This window comes from Hemitrygon akajei, chromosome 2 (genome assembly GCF_048418815.1).
Source record: "Hemitrygon akajei chromosome 2, sHemAka1.3, whole genome shotgun sequence".
NCBI classification, from domain to species: Eukaryota; Metazoa; Chordata; class Chondrichthyes; order Myliobatiformes; family Dasyatidae; genus Hemitrygon; species Hemitrygon akajei.
The window spans coordinates 206,955,594-206,974,056 of NC_133125.1; the positions used below are offsets into that span (position 1 = coordinate 206,955,594).

Consider the following 18,463-nt stretch of genomic DNA (forward strand, 5'->3'; position numbering starts at 1 on the left):
GATCCCCGGCGAGGAAAGGCCGGCCACCCTCAGGCAGCTGCGGACAACAGGCCCCGATCCCCGGCGAGGAAAGGCCGGCCACCCTCAGGCAGCTGCGGACAACAGGCCCCGATCCCCGGCGAGGAAAGGCCGGTCACCCTCAGGCAGCTGCGGACAACAGGCCCCGATCCCCGGCGAGGAAGCTCCTGCCAGTAACTTTGTTTATCGCCTGTACATGTGAACTTTGCGTTAATGAACTTGGGCACAGTTCCTCCAGACTAACACCACCGACCACAAGTCACCAGGAAGGACTCGATGTACACGGTGAACACACACAAAATGCTGGAGGAACTCAGCGGGCCAGGCAGCCTCTATGGAAATAAAGTACAATTGACACTTTGGATCGAAACGCTTCGGCAGGTCTGGGGGGGAAAAGGCTGAGGAGATTTAAAAGGTGGGGAGGGGAGAGAGAAACACTCGGTGAGAGGTGAAACCTGAAGGGGGAGAGGTGAAGTAAGGAGCTGGGAAGTTGATTGGTGAAAGAGGTATAAGGCTAGAGAAGGGGGAGTCTGACAGAAGAGGACAGAAAGCCATGGAAGAAAAAAGAGGGGAGGAGCACCGTAGGGAGGCGATGGGCCTCAAGGAGATAAGGTGGGAGAGGGAAAAGGGGGATGGGGAATGGTGAAGGAGAGGGATTGGGGGCATTACCAGAAGTTCGAGGGATCCAAGGAGACCTTGCTTTTTGGCTTGACCACAGAGGGTAAAGAGTGGTTGTAGATGGTTCATATCTGTATGGAAGATGGTGACCAGTGGCTTTCCGCAGGGATCTGTTCTGGGATCCCTCCTCTTTGTGGTTTTAATTATTGACCTGGATGAGGAAGCAGAAGGATGAGTTGGTAAATTTGCTGAGGACACAAAGGTTGGGGTGTTGGGGATAGTCTGAAGGGCTGTCAGAGGATACAGCAGGACATCGATAGGATGCAGAACTGGGCTGAGAAGTGGCAGATGGACTTCAACTGAGGTAGGTGTGAGGTGGTTCATTTTGGTAGGTCAAATTTGAAGACAGAATGTAATATTAATGGTAAGAATATTGGCAGTGTGGAGGATCAGCGAGACCTTGTCCAGGGGACACTCATATCTGCTGCGCAGGTTGACAGTATGGTTAAGAAGGCGTATGTTGTGTTGGCCTTCATCAACTGTGGGATTGAGTTCAAGAGCCGTGAGGTAATGTTACAGGTATATAAGACCTTGGTCAGACCCCACTTGGAGTACTGTGTTCAGTTCTGGTCACCTCACTACAGGAAGATTGTGGATACTATAGAGAGAGTGCAGAGGAGATTTACAAAGATGTTGCCTGGATTGGAGGGTGTACCTTATGAGACAAGTTGAATAAACTTGGCCTTGAAGTGACGGAGGATGAGAGGAGACGTGATAGAGATGTATAAGATGATGTGAGGCATTGATCGTGTGGATGGCCAGTGGCTTTTTCCCAGGGCTGAAATGGCTAACATGAGGGGGCATAGTTTTAAGGTGCTTGGAAGGAGGTACAAGGGGATGTTAGAGGTGAATTTTTCACACAAAGAGTGGTGAGTGCATTGAATGCCAAGTGAAGGTGGTAAAGCCGGGTACAATAAAGGCTTTTTAGAGACTCTTAGATATGTACATGGAGCTTAGGGAAATAGAGGGCTGTGTGGTTGGGAAATTCTCGGCAGCTTCTGGAGCAGGATTCATGGCTGGCTCATCATTGTGGGCAGAAGGGCCTATAATGTGCTGTGGATTTTCTGTGTTCTATGCTGGAGGAACCGGTCAGACAGGATCTATGGAAATGGGATTTCGAGCCGAGATCCTTCTTCACAACTGGAAAGGAAATGGGAAGTCCCCAGAATAGAAAGGTGGGGGATGGGAGGGAGGATAGCTGGAAAGGGATAGGTGAAGCCAGGTAGGTTGGAAAGGTAAAGGGTTGGAGAAAAAGGAATCTGATATGAGAGCAGAATGGCCCATAGGGGAAATGGAAGGAGGAGGGGACGCACGGGGAGATGATAGTCAGGAAGGTGAAGGTAAGGGGCCAGAGTGGGGGATAGAAGGAGAAGGGAGAGGGAGGGAATTTTTTTTCGGGAAGGAGAAATCAATATTCATGCCATCTGTTTGGAGGCGACCCAAACATACTACACGGTGTTTTTCCTTCGGCCTGAGGGTAGCTCCGTCGTGGCACAAGAGAAGGCCGTGGACTGTCAGGTCAGAATGGGAATGAGAATTGGAAGTAAAATGTTCCATCTTTGGCAGATGGAGCAGAGGTGCTTGATGAAGCAGAACCCCAGTTTACAACAGGTCTCACCAGTGTAGAGGAGGCTGCATTGGGAGCGGCAGACCAAATAAATGACCCAGCAGATGACGTGTTGCCTCACCTTGAAGGACATTTTGGGTCCTCGAATGGAGGTGAGGGAGGAGGTGAATAGATACTTTGGCCACTTGTAGGGTTAAGTATCAGGAGTGAGACTAGTGGGGAGAGTGAATGGACAAGGGAGTCATGGAGGGAGTGATCCCTGAGGAAAGTAGAGAAGGGAGGAGGTAAAGATGTGTTTGGTGATCGGATACCATGACAATGTGGCTAGGCACAGCTCAAATACCATCTATATACCTGCTGATGATACAACTATTGTTGGGAGAATCTCAGGTGGTGACGAGAAGGCGTACAGGAGTGAGATATACCAACTAGTGGAGTGATGTCGCAGCAACAACCTGGCACTGAACGTCAGTAAGACGAAAGAGCTGATTGTGGACTTCAGGAAGGGTAAGATGAAGGAACACATAGAGTGAGCAGTTTGAAGTTCCTGAGTGTGAAGATCTCTGAGGACCTAACACTCAAAGACATCTATAGATGTACCGTGGAGAGCATTCTGACAGGCTGCATCACTGTCTGGTATGGGGGGGGGGGGGGGGTGGGGGGGGAGGGTGCTACTGCACAGGACCGAAAAAAGCTGCAGAGGGTCATAAATTTCGTCGGCTCCATCTTGGGTACCAGCCTTCAAAGTATCCAAGACGTCTTCAAGGAGCGGTGTCTCTGAGGCAGCGTCCTTTATTGAGGACCCCCAGCACCTAGGACATGCCCTTTTCTCACTGTTACCATCAGGGAGGAGGTACAGAAGCCTGAAGGCACACACTCTGCAATTCAGGAACAGCTTCTTCCCTTCTGCATCCGATTCCTAAATGGACATATTGAAACTATTAACACTACCGCACGTTGTTAATATATATTATTTCTGTTTTTGCAGAGTTTAAAATCTATTCAATATACATATACTGTAATTGATTTACATATATATATAGATAGATATTGTACTTCTATATCATGTATTGCATTGAACTGTTGCTGCTAAGTTAACAAAATACAGTACATGACACATGACACATGCCGGTGAGAATAAACCTGATTCTGATTCTGAGATGGTGGAGGTTTATGGAGGATGATGTGATGGATGTGGACACTTACGTGCTGGTAGGTTAGGACAAGAGGAACTCTATCACTGTTGAGGCAGAGGGAAGATGAGGTGAGCACAGATGTTCGGGAAATGAAGGAGATGCAGGTAAGGGCAACATCAATAGCGGAGGAAAGGAAACCCTGTTCTTTACAGAGGAGGACATACCTGATGTTCTGGAAGGGAGAACTGCATTCTGGGAACAGATTCAGTGGAAATGAAGGAGTTTAGAAAAGTTACAGGAGACTGGGTGGGAAGAGGTATAGTCAAACTACCTGTGGGAATCAGTAGCTTGATAAAATATGTCAGTTGACAGTTTGTTTCCAGAGATGGAGGCAGAGAGAAGGGCAAAGGGGAGGGAGGTGTTTGAACTGGACCAAGTGAATTCAAGTGCAGGGTGGAAGTTATTGGCAAAGTTGATGAAATTGATAAACTCAGCATGGGTGCATGAAGCAGCACCAATGCAGTCATTAATGTTTCTGAGGAAGATTTGGGGAGCGTTACTGGGGAAGGCCTGGAACATGGGCTGTTCTTCGACAGGCATTACTGGGGCTCATGCAGATACCCGTGGATAGCCCTCGAGTCTGGAGAAGGTGCGAGGAGCGGAAGGAAAATTGGTGAGGGTGAGCACCAGTCCTTCCAGATAGAGAGGAACTGGTTTGTTCTTTTATTGAGAAAGAAACAGAGAGCTGTAAGGCCTTCTTGATGGGGGATAGAAGTTATAACTGGACATCCATGGTGAAGATGAGGCGGTCAGTGCCTGGGAATTGAAAATTGCTGAGGAGATTGAGGGCATGAGAAGTGTCGCGGATGTGGGTTGGGAGGGATTGACCTGAAGGGTTTAGAATGGAGTCAATGTATGAGGACAAGTTCAGTGGGGCTGGAGCAGGCAGGGACATAGGCCAACTGTCTATCTCGCTTTTCAGGAATTGTCCCTTTCAGTTGTACTTTACACTGAACCAGGCTCCGCGCTCCGGGTTCATTTATATTCAGACCTCTTTAATATGTTTCTGATCCCACCCTGATGTGGAAATTGCCGCGATTCCTGCCCAGAGAACACTTGGAGCAACGTTGTTCATTCCCGAGACTGCAGCGCCCCTAGTGGACATCCCCGGTACCGCAGGCGTTCAGCAGCTCCCGAAAGTGAAAGGATCCTGAACCCGGAAGTACCGGGAGTTAACATGGCTTCGAAAGGACAGGTCGAGAGTTTAATCGAGGAGGTAATTTGTCCCATCTGCCTGGATTTCTTCACCGATCCGGTGTCACTGGAGTGTAGTCACAACTTCTGCCGCTCCTGTATCACACGGTGTTGGCAAAGGGAGGAGAGAAACTCCTGCCCGGAATGTAGAGAGGAGTTTGCAGACCGCACCCTCAGGGTCAATCGGGTTTTAGCAAATCTGTCTGAGAAAGCTCGGAAACTAAACCTGAATCCTAAAGAGAAGGAAAGTAAACTTCACTGCGAGGAACATGAGGAAGAACTGAAGCTGTTTTGTGAGACGGACAGGAAACTGATCTGCCTGATCTGTAGAGATGCACTGGAACACAAGTCTCACAACTTCATGCCGATTAAAGAAGCCATTAAAATTTACCAGGTAAAACTAAGCTGCTTTCGATCGTCTGTTTATGTTGTCTTTTTGTTTTGTCTAATCCATTAACTCTTTAATTCCCAGGATCGGGTTAAATCTTCCTTGGACTCTCTCGTAAAAAAGAAATCAGACTTTCAGGAAAAGGAGCAGCAACAGAAAGAGAAGATTTCTGGAGTTCGGGTGAGGCTTCCTGAGCAGAATTTACAATCTTGTTGTGTAGTTTTGTTCCCTTTAATGCAGAATAGCAGAGTATCGCAGCTCCAGTGCCCTGGGCTCGATCCTGACCTCTGGTGCTGTCTGTGTGGAGTTTGCACATTCTCTCTGTAACCAGTACCTTCTTTTAGCCGACAATCAACTCAATGTGGTATTTACAGATACTGTAGTTGTAAACTGATTTAAACCAGACGGATGTTTTGACTGTTCAGGATTGAACAGTAAATTGGCAACTGTAATTAACCCTGTGAAGGGGTATTGTATGTGAATCAGGTGGGAGTTAATGGGTCAGTGAGGAAGACTGGGTTTGAGGGAATTGTGATCGAATATCTGGGAACCACTCACTTGCTGCCTGTTATGCCACTGGAGTTTGGGACAGCAATGAAGGTCCTCCATCTCCGGCAGTGTTCATGTCTTCATTCAACATGTCAGTAGCTGCTTCTCGGTTTTCACTACTGTCAGTCAGGCAGGTCCTGAGTGGAGACTCAGGAATAACATGGCACTCAGATGTAGACAGACTCTTCATTGTTTCCGTAACAGTTTTGTTTTACCAGTCAGTATTGTTAGCCCTGAGCTGAACCCATGAACCTGGAGGACCAGTGGACCACTCTTACTCTGGCCTCTACCCTTTGACCTGTTTGACACGGGTGACCCTACCAAGGGTCAAAGCATAAACCCACATTCCAGCCAACAGAGTTCTTTGGGTCATTGAGGCACACAAGCCTCCAAACCCAACGGCAAGGTTGTGTTCCTCTTGGATGATAATGGGCTGGACAGACCCTTCCATATCATAAGGAATTACATCAGGGCCAAATAATAAACCATCCTCTCCTTTCATTCGACAGGAACAGTCACAAAGCGTTCAGTCCCACATCACATCCCAGTTTGATGAACTGCGACGGATTATCACCGAGAAAGAGCAGCGTGTACTCCGAGATCTCAGGGAAGAAGAGGAGAGGATTCTAAATCCAATGGAGAAAAATCTTCAGGAGATTCAAGAGAATTTAAATGCCATCTACAAGGAAATCTCAAAGTTACAGGAACAGATGGATCAACAAGACAATATCATATTCCTCATGGTGAGAGATTTCAGTTTGGTCCTGTAAAAGTACATAGGCACAAAATGATGTATTTTAATGCAGTGTGGGATTTACAAATACTGGAGTTGTAAACTGATTGAAACCAGACGGATGTTTTGACTGTTCAGGGTTGTTGTTGTCTCCAAACCGGCCTCTCACAACATCTGTACATCGCTGGACAGTCTGCATCCTTCTCGGGAATGTTTACTCTGATCATAGCACTGAGCCAGTGATCACTTCTGTGATTCCCACGTATAATATCCCCTGAGACTCAGAGTAACATCCCATTACAGTCACAGACTGTGAGTGTGTCTGGTGCAGTGGGTGTGAGGGTCTCTCTGTTGATCGGTGGGAACTGAGGTTGAATTCCAGAATGTGACCTACACATCGGATTTACCATCTATATCTGGTTTGTATCAGGTTCATTGTTCTGGAGAATTTTGCACTGTCTTTTGTTTTTCAGAAATATTCTTCATCAGATTATATCCCATTTTCATCAGAGACAGGACTTTCAGTCCATTCTCTCCTATCAGTTTCCCTGGTGCACAAGCCTCCTCCCACCTACTCACCACACCCAGTAACAGTGTCCCCAACTCCATGGTCCCTCATGTGTTTATCCAGCTTCCCCATTACAATCAATCTCTGCTGTTCCACTTCAGCCACTCCTGTAGCAGTGAGTTCCACATTCTCTTCACTACATTTCTTGTGGGATTTATTAACGACCTACTGATGTTTTATCTTTGACTTATTGTCTCCACACAAGCAGAAATATTTTCGATCAGATACATTCAGAATCTTAAAACCTGTCCAGTCTCTCCTGTAAGTTCCTTCTCTCTGTTATCGTATAATTCTCATAAATATTCCTTGTACTTTCTCACACAGTTCAATGTCCCTCTTTCTCCATTCGTGTCAGTGGGAATGAGTTCAGTGGGAATTATCAGCAGGTTTTAATAACTTGGCTCAGATGCCGACAGTAAGTCTCAGTCAATTGAGATCTGTGTTTGATTTATTTCAGGAGGAAGCGCGTCGGAAGAGGAGGTAGGACATGGTCTTTACTGAAACTCTGTATGGATTTGTAAAATAGTTCAAATATCACTGATGCTCAGTTTATAACCATCTGTATAATATTTACAGGATTAGTGATGATACCCACACATTGTCAGTGACAGATGGTGCCCTATTGGTTGAAAAATTCGATCACCCCTATTTGCTCGACATAGCATCGGAAGAAGTGATTGGCGGCATTAAACACGGTAAGACATAAGATTCATTTGTGCTTGTTTATGAGACACTACTAAGTCATAATTAGATGCCAAATATGGCTTGTCAATGACCTTCTGAAAATCCAAGTACACGACATCGACTGGTTCTCCTTTGTTTATCTGGCTTGTTATTTCTTCAAAGAATTCCAACTGATCTGTCAGGCAAGATTTTCCCTTGAGGAAACCATGGCCTATTTTATCATGTGCCTCCAAGTTCCCTGACAACTCCTCCTTAATAATCAACTTCACCATCTTCCCAGCCACTGAGGTCAGACTAACTGGCCTAGAGTTTCCTTTATTCCCTCTCTCTTCTTGAACAGTGGAGTGACATTTTCAAATTTCCAGTCTTCCAGAACCATTGAAGAATCTAGTGATTTTTGAAGGATCGTTACAAATGCCTCCATGATCTCTTCAGCCACCTCTTTCTGAACTCTGGCATGTACACTATCTCGTCCAGGTGACAGCTACCTAAAGATCTTTCCTTTTCCCAAGAACCTGTTCTCTAGTAATGCTAACTTCACGCCCGGCACGTCGCCTGACACTTGGAACTTCCACCATCCTGCTAGTGTCTTCCACAGTGAAGACTGATGCAAAATACGTCTTCAGTTCATCCACCCTTTCATTGTCCCCCATTACTACCTCTCCAGCATTGTTTTCCAGCAGTCCGATATCCACTCTTGCCTCTCTCTAATCCAGAAATTAGGACCTCCTGGGTACTAATTTCTGGATTGCTGCCTGTGCCACGTGCCAGTGAGGGTAGAAACACGATGATCTGGCAGGTAAATGTGTGGCTGAGAAGCTGGTGCAGGGCGGCAGTCTTCAGGTTCTTGGATCATTGGGATCCCCCTGGGGGAGGTATGACCTGATCAGAAGTGATGGGTTGCACCTGAACCCAAGGGGGACCAATATTCTTGCGGGCAGGTTTGTTAGAGCTATTGGGGAGGGTTTAAACTAATTTTGTAGGAGGGTGGGAACTGGAGTGAAGGGACTCAGGATAGGACGGATGGTAAAAATGGTAATGATAGCCTGCAGTCAGACTGTCAGGAAGGGCAGGCAGGTGATGGAACTCAGTTGCAGCCAACAGGCTGAGTATCAAAACTTTAGGGATGCAGAATCAGAAAGGACAGCAAATACGGTACTCAAGCTGTTGTATCTAAATGCACGTAGTATAAGAAATAAAGTGGATGATCTTGTTGCACGATTACCGATTGCCAGGTATGATGTTGTGGCCATCACTGAATTGTGGCTGAAGGATGGTTGTAGTTGGGAGCTGAATGTCCAGGGTTACACATTATATCGGAGTGATAGGAAGATAGGCAGAGGGGGTGGTGTGGCTCTACTGGTAGATAATGGCATCAAATCAGTAGAAGGATGTGACATAGGATCGGAAGATGTTGAATACTTGTGGGTTGAGTTCAGAAACAGCAAGGTTAAAAAGACCTTGATGGCAGTTATACACAGGCCTCCAACAGAGCTGGGCGGTGGACCACAGATTACAACAGGAAATAGAAAAGCTGTGTCAAAAGGGCAATGTTCTGGTAGTCATGGGAGATTTTAACTTGCAGGTTGATTGGGAAAATCAAGTTGATAATGGATCTCAAGAGTGAGTCTGTTGAATCCCTAAGAGATGGCATTTAAAGCAGTTTGTCATTGAGCCTACTAGGGGATCAGCTATACTGGATTGGCTGTTACGTAATGAACCAGAGGCGATTAGGGAGCTGAAGGTAAAAAACCCTGAGGAACCAGTGATCACAGTATGATTGAGTTTAACTTGAAATTTGATAGGGAGAAAGTAAAGTAGCAGTCGATCTTTGAGACTTTCCCAGTAGATCCCGAAAAAAATTCAAAAATAAATACACAAATACTGTTGAAAGATTGATTCCGGGTTGCGGGGTTTTGTTCCGTTCTTTCTGCCCAGTGTGCGTGTGTGTAGCTCCCCCGCATTACACAGTGTAATTCAACACGTACAAACACACTGGATGAACTCAGCAGGTCGGGCAGCGTCCGTTGAAATGAGCAGTCAAACTGCTGACTGCTGAGTTCATCCAGCTTGTTTATACGTGTTGATGTGACCACAGTATCTGCAGTGTACTTTGTGTTTACACAGTGTAATTCAGTGGTCCCCAACCACCGGGCCGTGAGGAAACGATATGAGTCAGCTGCACCTTTCCTCACTCCCTGTCTTGCCCACTGTTCAACTTGAACCCATGCGAGGTCATCAGTCGCCTAAATGCAGTGATACCCTCGCGCCAGGAATCACTGGTTCGCCTCACGCGGCCGGCGAGAAGTGCCGTTGGTACTGACCTGGAGCGCGGAGAGGTGGGCGCCGCCTCTAAACCTGTTCACCACACCGAATGTTCGTGGGGAACCCGGTGCTAAAATATTCGCAGACGATCTAATTCGGGCTCAGGATTCCGTAAGTAGCAGAGCAGCTACCTCGCTGTGATCTGTTGATACAAACTTTTGTCGGCCGATAGATCCTACAAGGTGGGCAGGCGCCCTGTCACTCTCCCCACTCTGTCGCATTCTCCGGACTGGAACCGGCACGGGGACCTCCGGCCCTGACCTTGACCTCTCACCCCACCCACGACCATCCGCACCCGGCCAGGGTGTCAGGCGGCGGGCAGGCGGGCGGAGGCTGCAGTTTGGGCCTGGAGGCTGTCTAATGAGGCAGTGAAATCCTCAAAACTGCTTCGGTACCTTGAGTCCAAGCACCCCGCACTTAAAGACAAACCCGCTGAGTTTTTTGAGCGGAGAAAACGTGAGCAAGTGGGACAAAAGCTAAGTGCCGAGAGCCGCAAAAACTAAATTGTGCAATAGACTGGACATAAGGAACCTGCTTCGAGTATCGCTGTATTCCGGTCGTGTTTAATCCCCCCCCCCCGCCAGCGGCCGGTCGGCAAGAATATTGTCAATATTAAACCGGTCCGCGGTGCAAAAAAGGGTGTGTACCCCTGGAGTTTATACATTATTTCTACTTCCGGGTTGCGGGGTTTTACTTCCGGTCTTTCCTGCCCCAGTGCGCATGTGTGTAACTAATCAATCTGGGGGTCGATGTCTTCTTTGACTGTGGCCGAGGTAGGGTATCTTGGGCTTAAAAAGGTTGGTGACCACTAAAGTAAAGGCTGATGTAGCAGTATTTCAGTGGAGTAAGGCAAATTACAGTGGTATGAGAGAGGAGTTGGCCAAAGTAGATTGGAAAGAGCTGCTGGCAGGGATGTCAGCAGAGCAGCAATGGTGTGTGTTTCTGGGGAAATGAGGAAGCTGCAGGACGTGAGTATGTTTTCATTTCTTCCAAAAACGAAGAACTACACAAATTGTAAAATAGTACAACCATGACTGACAAGGGATGTCAAAACTATTGTAAAAGCAAAAGAAAGGACATACAACAAAGCAAAAATTTGTGGGATGATAGTGGATTGGGAAGTTTTTAAAAACCTAAACAGAGCAACTAAAACAATCATTGGAAAGGAAAAGATGAAATGTGAAAGCAAGCTAGCAAATAATATCAAAGTGGATGGTAAAAGTTTTTTCACGTATGTTAAAAATAAAAGAGAAATGAGAGTGGATATGGGACCGCCAGAAAATGAGGCAGGAAAATTAATAACAGGGGACAAGGAGATGGCGGATGAACTAAATGACTATTTTGCATCAGTCTTCACTGTGGAAGACACTAACAGTATGCCTGATGTAGTGTGTGAAGGAAGAGAAGTGGGTGCAGTTACTATTACAAGAGAGAAGGTGCTCAAAAAGCTGAAAGACCTAAAGGTACATAAGTCACCTGGACCACAGGAACTGCACCCTAGGGTTCTGAAAGATGTAGCATTAAATATTATGGCGGCATTAGAAATGACCTTTCAAAAATGATTGGAGTCTGGCATGGTGTCAGAGGAGTGGAAAATTCTTTAAGAAAGGAGGAAGGCAGCAGAAAGGAAATTATAGACCAGTTAGCCTGACCTCAGTGGTTGAGAAGAAGTTTGAGTCAGTTGTTAAGGATGAGGTGATGGAGCACATGGTGACACAGGACGTCGTGATACAGGACAAGATGGTATAAAATCAGCATGGTTTCCTTCAGGGAAAATCCTGCCTGACAAACCTGTTGGAATTCTTTGAGCAGATTACAAGTAGGATAGATAAAGGGGATGTAGTGGATGTTGTATATTTGGAGATTCAGAAGGCCTTTGATAAGGTGCCACACATGAGGCTGCTTCCCAAGTTAAGAGCCCGTGGTATTATAGGGAAGTTGCTGACATGGTTAGACATTGGTCCCTCCCAACTAATCAATGCACACCTAAATTATTGGTCACCTTAATTGGATTATCTCGCCCAGCCCCATGCTTTAAAAGGTGAGACTTGCCCTTAGCTCGCCCTCTCTTACAGGCAACCACATTGGAGGTAAGTGCATTGATTTATGCTTGGTAAGGTCTATCGTTTGTCCTGATAAGGGAGCCACAACTATCCAAGGTCAAGGGGGATAGCTGTTGTAGTGCCTTTCCCTTGTTCTTTGTTTGTGTAACCGTACCCTGTCCCCACACCGCTTCCTGTGTATTGTAGTTGCTTGTGTTGACCCGACTTGCCCTTGTAAATAAATTCCTTAGTATTAAAACTGTGTGTGTCCAGGCCTCTACTGTTGAGACTCAAAGAACCAGTTATTTTCCGTCACAACAGCATATAAAACACTTAAGAACCAATGTTTCAGCGCCGGGTTCGATACAGTGACAGACCACTCCCAAGTGTGCTCTTCACCGTGCCGGTTTGATGTGGAGGATCAAAAACCCAAAACCCAATAATTAAACCACTGCGTTGCTTAGTAATCATTGTAGCTTTCATCGGGGCAGAGCCTTTCTCACTTTATCCTTTAAAATTGTTCCGATCGTTGACCGACTGCAGCCTAACGCTTTACAATGACCGATGGCATTTCACCACTTTCTGGGTAAACATGCCCACCTGCAAGGTCATTTCCGAGTAAGAGATCAACATTGTCTATCGGTAGTTCAGATCGCACCCCTATTGTGACTGGTCCAGATACCAAGTCGCATTTCAGAATTATCTTATGCAAAGTCACGGTCTCAGTCCCCTTTCCAATACCTTTGATAATATTCACCACCATATCACCATATAACAATTACAGCACGGAAACAGGCCTTCTCGGCCCTTCTAGTCCGTGCTGAACACTTACTCTCAACGCCCCCGACTCTCAAATCTCCATCTCAGCACCGAACTCCAAAACACTCTTTCATATCAGTGACTGAAAAGCTCCAGTATCGCTCCAGATTCTCACTGGAACCGGAGTTGATCCCTCCTTCACAGACACAAACCCATTTGAAATAAATCTCTCAAATCCCTCTTGAACTCGGTCAGACCCCTCCTTCTTCAGTGGTGTTTTAACCGTCTGAACGCAGGCATTTGGGGTTCTCTCTCTCTCTGTCCTGTTTTCCCTTTTCATAGCAAAACAATTGGATGCCGCATGACCAGGCTTCCCACAAAAGTAACACTTGAAACTGGGAAATTTTTCTTTTGACTGCTTCCCTTCCTCCTGACTTTTATCACTAGTCCCCGGTTTACTCTCTGGTTTAGCCGGTGGGTTATCTTTGTTATCCCTGCTACTCCTTTGGTAGCTCTTGCTCGGGAAAAACTTTACCTTGTGGGTTAAAGCATACTCGTCTGCTAACTTAGCAGACTCTGACAGAATCTCAGCCTCTCTCTCATTCAGGTACGTCCTTATGTTGTCAGCGACCCGGGTTCATGTCCCGTTACTGCCTGTCAGGAGTTTGTACGTTCTCCCATGACCACGTGGGTTTCTTCCAGGTGCTCTAGTTGCACAGTCCAAACCTGTACTGGTTGGCAGGTTAATTGGTCATTGTAACTTGTCCCATGGTCAGGCTGGGATTAAATCAGGGGTTGCTGGGTGGTGGGGGTCATTGTAACTTGTCCCATGGTCAGGCTCGGATTAAATCAGGGGTTGCTGGGTGGTGGGGGTCATTGTAACTTGTCCCATGGTCAGGCTCGGATTAAATCAGGGGTTGCTGGGTGGTGGGGGTCATTGTAACTTGTCCCATGGTCAGGCTCGGATTAAATCAGGGATTGTTGGGTGGTGATGGATGTCATTGTAACTTGTTCCATGGTCAGGCTCGGATTAAATTGGGTTGCTGGGTGGTGGGGGTCAAAGGGTCGGAAGGGCCTATTCCGTGCTGTATCTCAATAAATAAATTACAGCTGATGAAAGTGCAGTAGACATCGTCTCCATGGAGTTTAGCGAGGGATTGGACAAGGTAGCAGAGAGTTAGATCACATGGGATACGGTACGATCTGGAATAGGATACAGAGTTGTCTGGGTGGAGTCCTGTGACCAGTGGTTGTTCTGCAGGGATCGGTGCTGGGTCCACTGTTTTTCATCATTCATATGAATGATTTGGAGAGAATGTAGGTGAAGTGTTTAGTAGGTTTGTGAAGGACTCTAAATTTGGTGGTTTCATGGACAGTGAAGAGGTTATTTATTTATTTAGAGACAGTGTGAAACAGGCCGTCCCAGACCAACGACCCGCTCCACCCAGCACCCCAACTATTTAAAACCAGCCTAATCACGGGGCAATGTACAATGACCATTAACAACAACACAGGCCCTTCAGCCCATCTGGTCTATACTGAAGCATTTAAACTACCTGCTCCCATCGACCTGCACCGGGACCATGGTCCTCCAACTCCGACCATCCATGTACCGTCCAAACTTCACTTAAATGTTTAAATCGAGCTTGCTTGCACCACTTGGGCTGGCAGCTCGTTCCACGCTCTCACAACCCTCTGAATGAAGCAGTTTCCCCTCATGTTCCCCTTAAACTTTTCATCTTTCACCTTTAACCCATGACCTCTGGTTGTAATCCCACACACCCTCTGTGGAAAAAGCCTGCTTGCATTTACCCTATCTATACCCCCTCATTATTTTGTATACCTCTATCAAATCTCCCCTCAGTCTTCTATGTTACAGGAATAAAGTCCTAAACTATTCAATCTTTCCTCATGACTCAGGTCCTCCAGTCCCAGCTACATCCCTGGAAATTTTCTCTGTACTCTTGCAAACTTATTTACATCCTTCCTGTAGGTAGGTGACCAAAACTGTACACAATATCCCAAATTAGGCGGCCCCAGGTCTCAGACAACTTCAACGTAACATCCATCTACCTGTAACATCACTTTCGATGTATTCTGGACCTGTGTTCCCAGATCTGCTGTAGAACAGAGTCCTCAGTGCCCGACCATTCACTGTGAAAGACCTACACTGGGGTCCTACCGAAGAGCAACAGCTCACACTTGTCTGCATTAAATTCCAGCTGACACTTTTCAGCCCATTTTCCCAGCTGCTCCAGGTCCCACTGCAAGTAATGATGGTCTTCCTCACTGTCCACTCCTCCCCAATCTGAGGGATGAATCGGGAGCACCCGGAGGAAATGCACGAGGTCCCGGGGAGAAAGTACAAACTCCTTACAGATGGTGTTGGAATTGAACTCTGAACTCTGGAATGCCCCAAGGTGCAACAGTATTGTGTTATCCACTACATAACCCTCTTGCTCATGGTTTATCCAAGATTACAACGAGATCTTGATTAATTGGGTCTCTGGGCCATTGGATGGAATTTGATTTTAATTCAGAGAGATGAGGGTGTTGCATTTTGGAAGGTAAACCAGGACAGGATTTACACATCAATCGGGGGCCCTGGAGAGTGTTGTGGAACAGAGAGACCAGGAGGTGATTGCCTTCATCAGTCAGAATACTGAGTACAGGAACTGGGACGTCACGTTATGAGTGTACAAGACATTGGGAAGGCCACATTTGGAGCAGAGTAACATACAAACTGCTGGAGGAACTCAGCAGGTCAGGCAGCATCTATGGATATGAATAAACAGTTGATGATTTGGGCCAAGGTTTTGTGTGTGTTGCTTTGGATTTCCAGCATCTACAGACTTTCTTGTCTTTATGATTTTGATCACCCTGTACAGTTCTGGTTATCTTTCTACAGGAAGGATGTCATTAAACTGAGAGGGTATAAAACAGATTTACAAGGATGTTACTGGGACTGGAGAGTTTGGGTTATAAGGAGAGGCTGAATATTCTGGGTCTCTCTCACACCCGTTTCCACTGCTATCTCCCGTCTTTCTTTCCAATCGAGGAAAGGTCTCGGCTTGAAACAGCGACTGTACATCTCCCTTATCACACGCTGCTTGACCCGCTGAGATTCTCCAGAATTTTGTGTTGTTGATCGAGGAAAATCCGCTCTCCATGTCGAGGAAAAACCTCGGGAAGATGCCGGTTGTCCATCCGCTGTATTTGGGTAAAACCCCGGGAAAGGGTCCTGTCGCCCACCCGACTGCGCCTGAGGCCCAGCGGCCTCTCCCCCCGGTCCCGGGGCCGCGCTGCCCGAGTCTCCCCCCCCGGTCCCAGGGGCCGCGCTGCCCGAGTCTCCCCCCGATCCCCGGGGCCGCGCTGCCCGAGTCTCCCCCCGGTCCCGGAGCCGCGCTGCCCGAGTCTCCCCCCGATCCCCGGGGCCGCGCTGCCCGAGTCTCCCCCGGTCCCGGAGCCGCGCTGCCCGAGTCTCCCCCCGATCCCCGGGGCCGCGCTGCCCGAGTCTCCCCCCGGTCCCGGAGCCGCGCTGCCCGAGTCTCCCCCCGGTCCCGGAGCCGCGCTGCCCGAGTCTCCCCCCGATCCCCGGGGCCGCGTTGCCCGAGTCTCCCCCCGATCCCCGGGGCCGCGCTGCCCGAGTCTCCCCACGGTCCCGGGGCCGCGCTGCCCGAGTCTCCCCCCGATCCCCGGGGCCGCGCTGCCCGAGTCTCCCCCACGGTCCCGGGGCCGCGCTGCCCGAGTCTCCCCCCGATCCCCGGGGCCGCGCTGCCCGAGTCTTCCCCCGATCCCCGGGGCCGCGCTGCCCGAGTCTCCCCCCGATCCCCGGGGCCGCGCTGCCCGAGTCTCCCCACGGTCCCGGGGCCGCGCTGCCCGAGTCTCCCCCGGTCCCCGGGGCCGCGCTGCCCGAGTCTCCCCCCGATCCCGGGGCCGCGCTGCCCGAGTCTCCCCCCCGATCCCCGGGGCCGCGCTGCCCGAGTCTCCCCCCGATCCCGGGGCCGCGCTGCCCGAGTCTCCCCCCGATCCCCGGGGCCGCGCTGCCCGAGTCTTCCCCCGATCCCCGGGGCCGCGCTGCCCGAGTCTTCCCCCGATCCCCGGGGCCGCGCTGCCCGAGTCTCCCCCCGATCCCGGGGCCGCGCTGCCCGAGTCTCCCCACGGTCCCGGGGCCGCGCTGCCCGAGTCTCCCCCCGATCCCCGGGGCCGCGCTGCCCGAGTCTTCCCCCGATCCCCGGGGCCGCGCTGCCCGAGTCTCCCCCCGATCCCCGGGGCCGCGCTGCCCGAGTCTCCCCACGGTCCCGGGGCCGCGCTGCCCGAGTCTCCCCCGGTCCCCGGGGCCGCGCTGCCCGAGTCTCCCCCCGATCCCCGGGGCCGCGCTGCCCGAGTCTCCCCCCGATCCCGGGGCCGCGCTGCCCGAGTCTCCCCCCCGATCCCCGGGGCCGCGCTGCCCGAGTCTCCCCACGGTCCCGGGGCCGCGCTGCCCGAGTCTCCCCTGGTCCCGGGGCCGCGCTGCCCGAGACTCCCCCCGATCCCCGGGGCCGCGCTGCCCGAGTCTCCCCCCGATCCCGGAGCCGCGCTGCCCGAGTCTCCCCCCCGATCCCCGGGGCCGCGCTGCCCGAGTCTCCCCCGGTCCCGGAGCCGCGCTGCCCGAGTCTCCCCCCCCCCGATCCCGGGGCCGCGCTGCCCGAGTCTCCCCCGATCCCGGGGGCCGCGCTGCCCGAGTCTCCCCCCGATCCCCGGGGCCGCGCTGCCCGAGTCTCCCCCCGATCCCCGGGGCCGCGCTGCCCGAGTCTCCCCCCGATCCCCGGGGCCGCGCTGCCCGAGTCTCCCCCCGATCCCCGGGCACTCTCTAATTCTCTGCTTCTTCCCCCAGTCTCTGTCACCCTGGATGTGGAAACGGCGCATCCGCGGCTCGAGGTGTCTGAGGATCGGAAGAGTGTGAGATACACTGGGACCCGGAGGAATCTCCCTGACACCGGGAAGAGGTTCACAGACCGGGCTTGTGTGCTGGGATCGGAGGGATTCACATCGGGGAGACATTACTGGGAGGTGGAGGTGACGGGGAATCGGGGCTGGAGTCTGGGAGTCGCCGCAGAGTCTGTGAAGAGGAAGCGATGGGTCAGACCGAGTCCGGAGACCGGATTCTGGATCATCGCGCGGGTTGATGACGTGATGCGGGTTTACACCTCCCCTGAGCCCCGTCTCCCTGCCGGTCCCATCCCCGGGAGGGTGGGAGTTTATCTCAGTTACGAGTCCGGGACAGTTTCATTTTACAACGCGGAGACCAAGTCCCATCTCCACACCTTCACCGGGAATAAATTCACGGAGAAACTTTATCCTTTCTTCTGGACTATCTATAAAAACGAGTGGCTGAGAATCTGCTCCGGGTCTGTAAACGGGTCGGGTCCGGGACCGGCGTCAGGAGTCAGTCAGTGTAAATATAAATGTGCGGAGAGTGAAATAAACACGATGTGAGAATTATCGATCCATTAATTTTAACTCGTTCACCGCATCCGTCAACGGAACAGAAACACTGCGGATTCAGCAGCAGCCGCGGGCGGCGGGTCCTGAGCTCCCCGGCTCCCCCGGGTGCTAAAGTCCACCAGGACTGACAGGGTAACTGGGGCAAGTGGTGGTGGTGCTGACTGGGAGAGGGAGGTCAGGGTGAATCTTGGTAACACGGGACATGTTGTGGTGGTAACACACAAAGCGCCTGGGTCTCCCACCGTGTCAGGCAACATCTATGGAGGGAAATGGGT

The 18,463-nt window shown here is 50.1% G+C and overlaps 1 protein-coding gene across 1 annotated transcript; it reads left to right on the forward strand.

Moving 5' to 3' along the window:
- The first annotated feature begins 4,636 nt into the window (after window positions 1-4,636).
- On the forward strand, window positions 4,637-18,182 carry LOC140720210 (zinc-binding protein A33-like). The gene is made up of 6 exons (XM_073035100.1): window positions 4,637-5,047; window positions 5,126-5,221; window positions 6,100-6,333; window positions 7,349-7,371; window positions 7,468-7,586; window positions 17,578-18,182. Exons 1-6 carry the CDS (start codon window positions 4,637-4,639, stop codon window positions 18,177-18,179), a joined length of 1,485 nt encoding a protein of 494 aa, XP_072891201.1. The 3' UTR covers window positions 18,180-18,182.
- The last annotated feature ends 281 nt before the right edge of the window (window positions 18,183-18,463 follow it).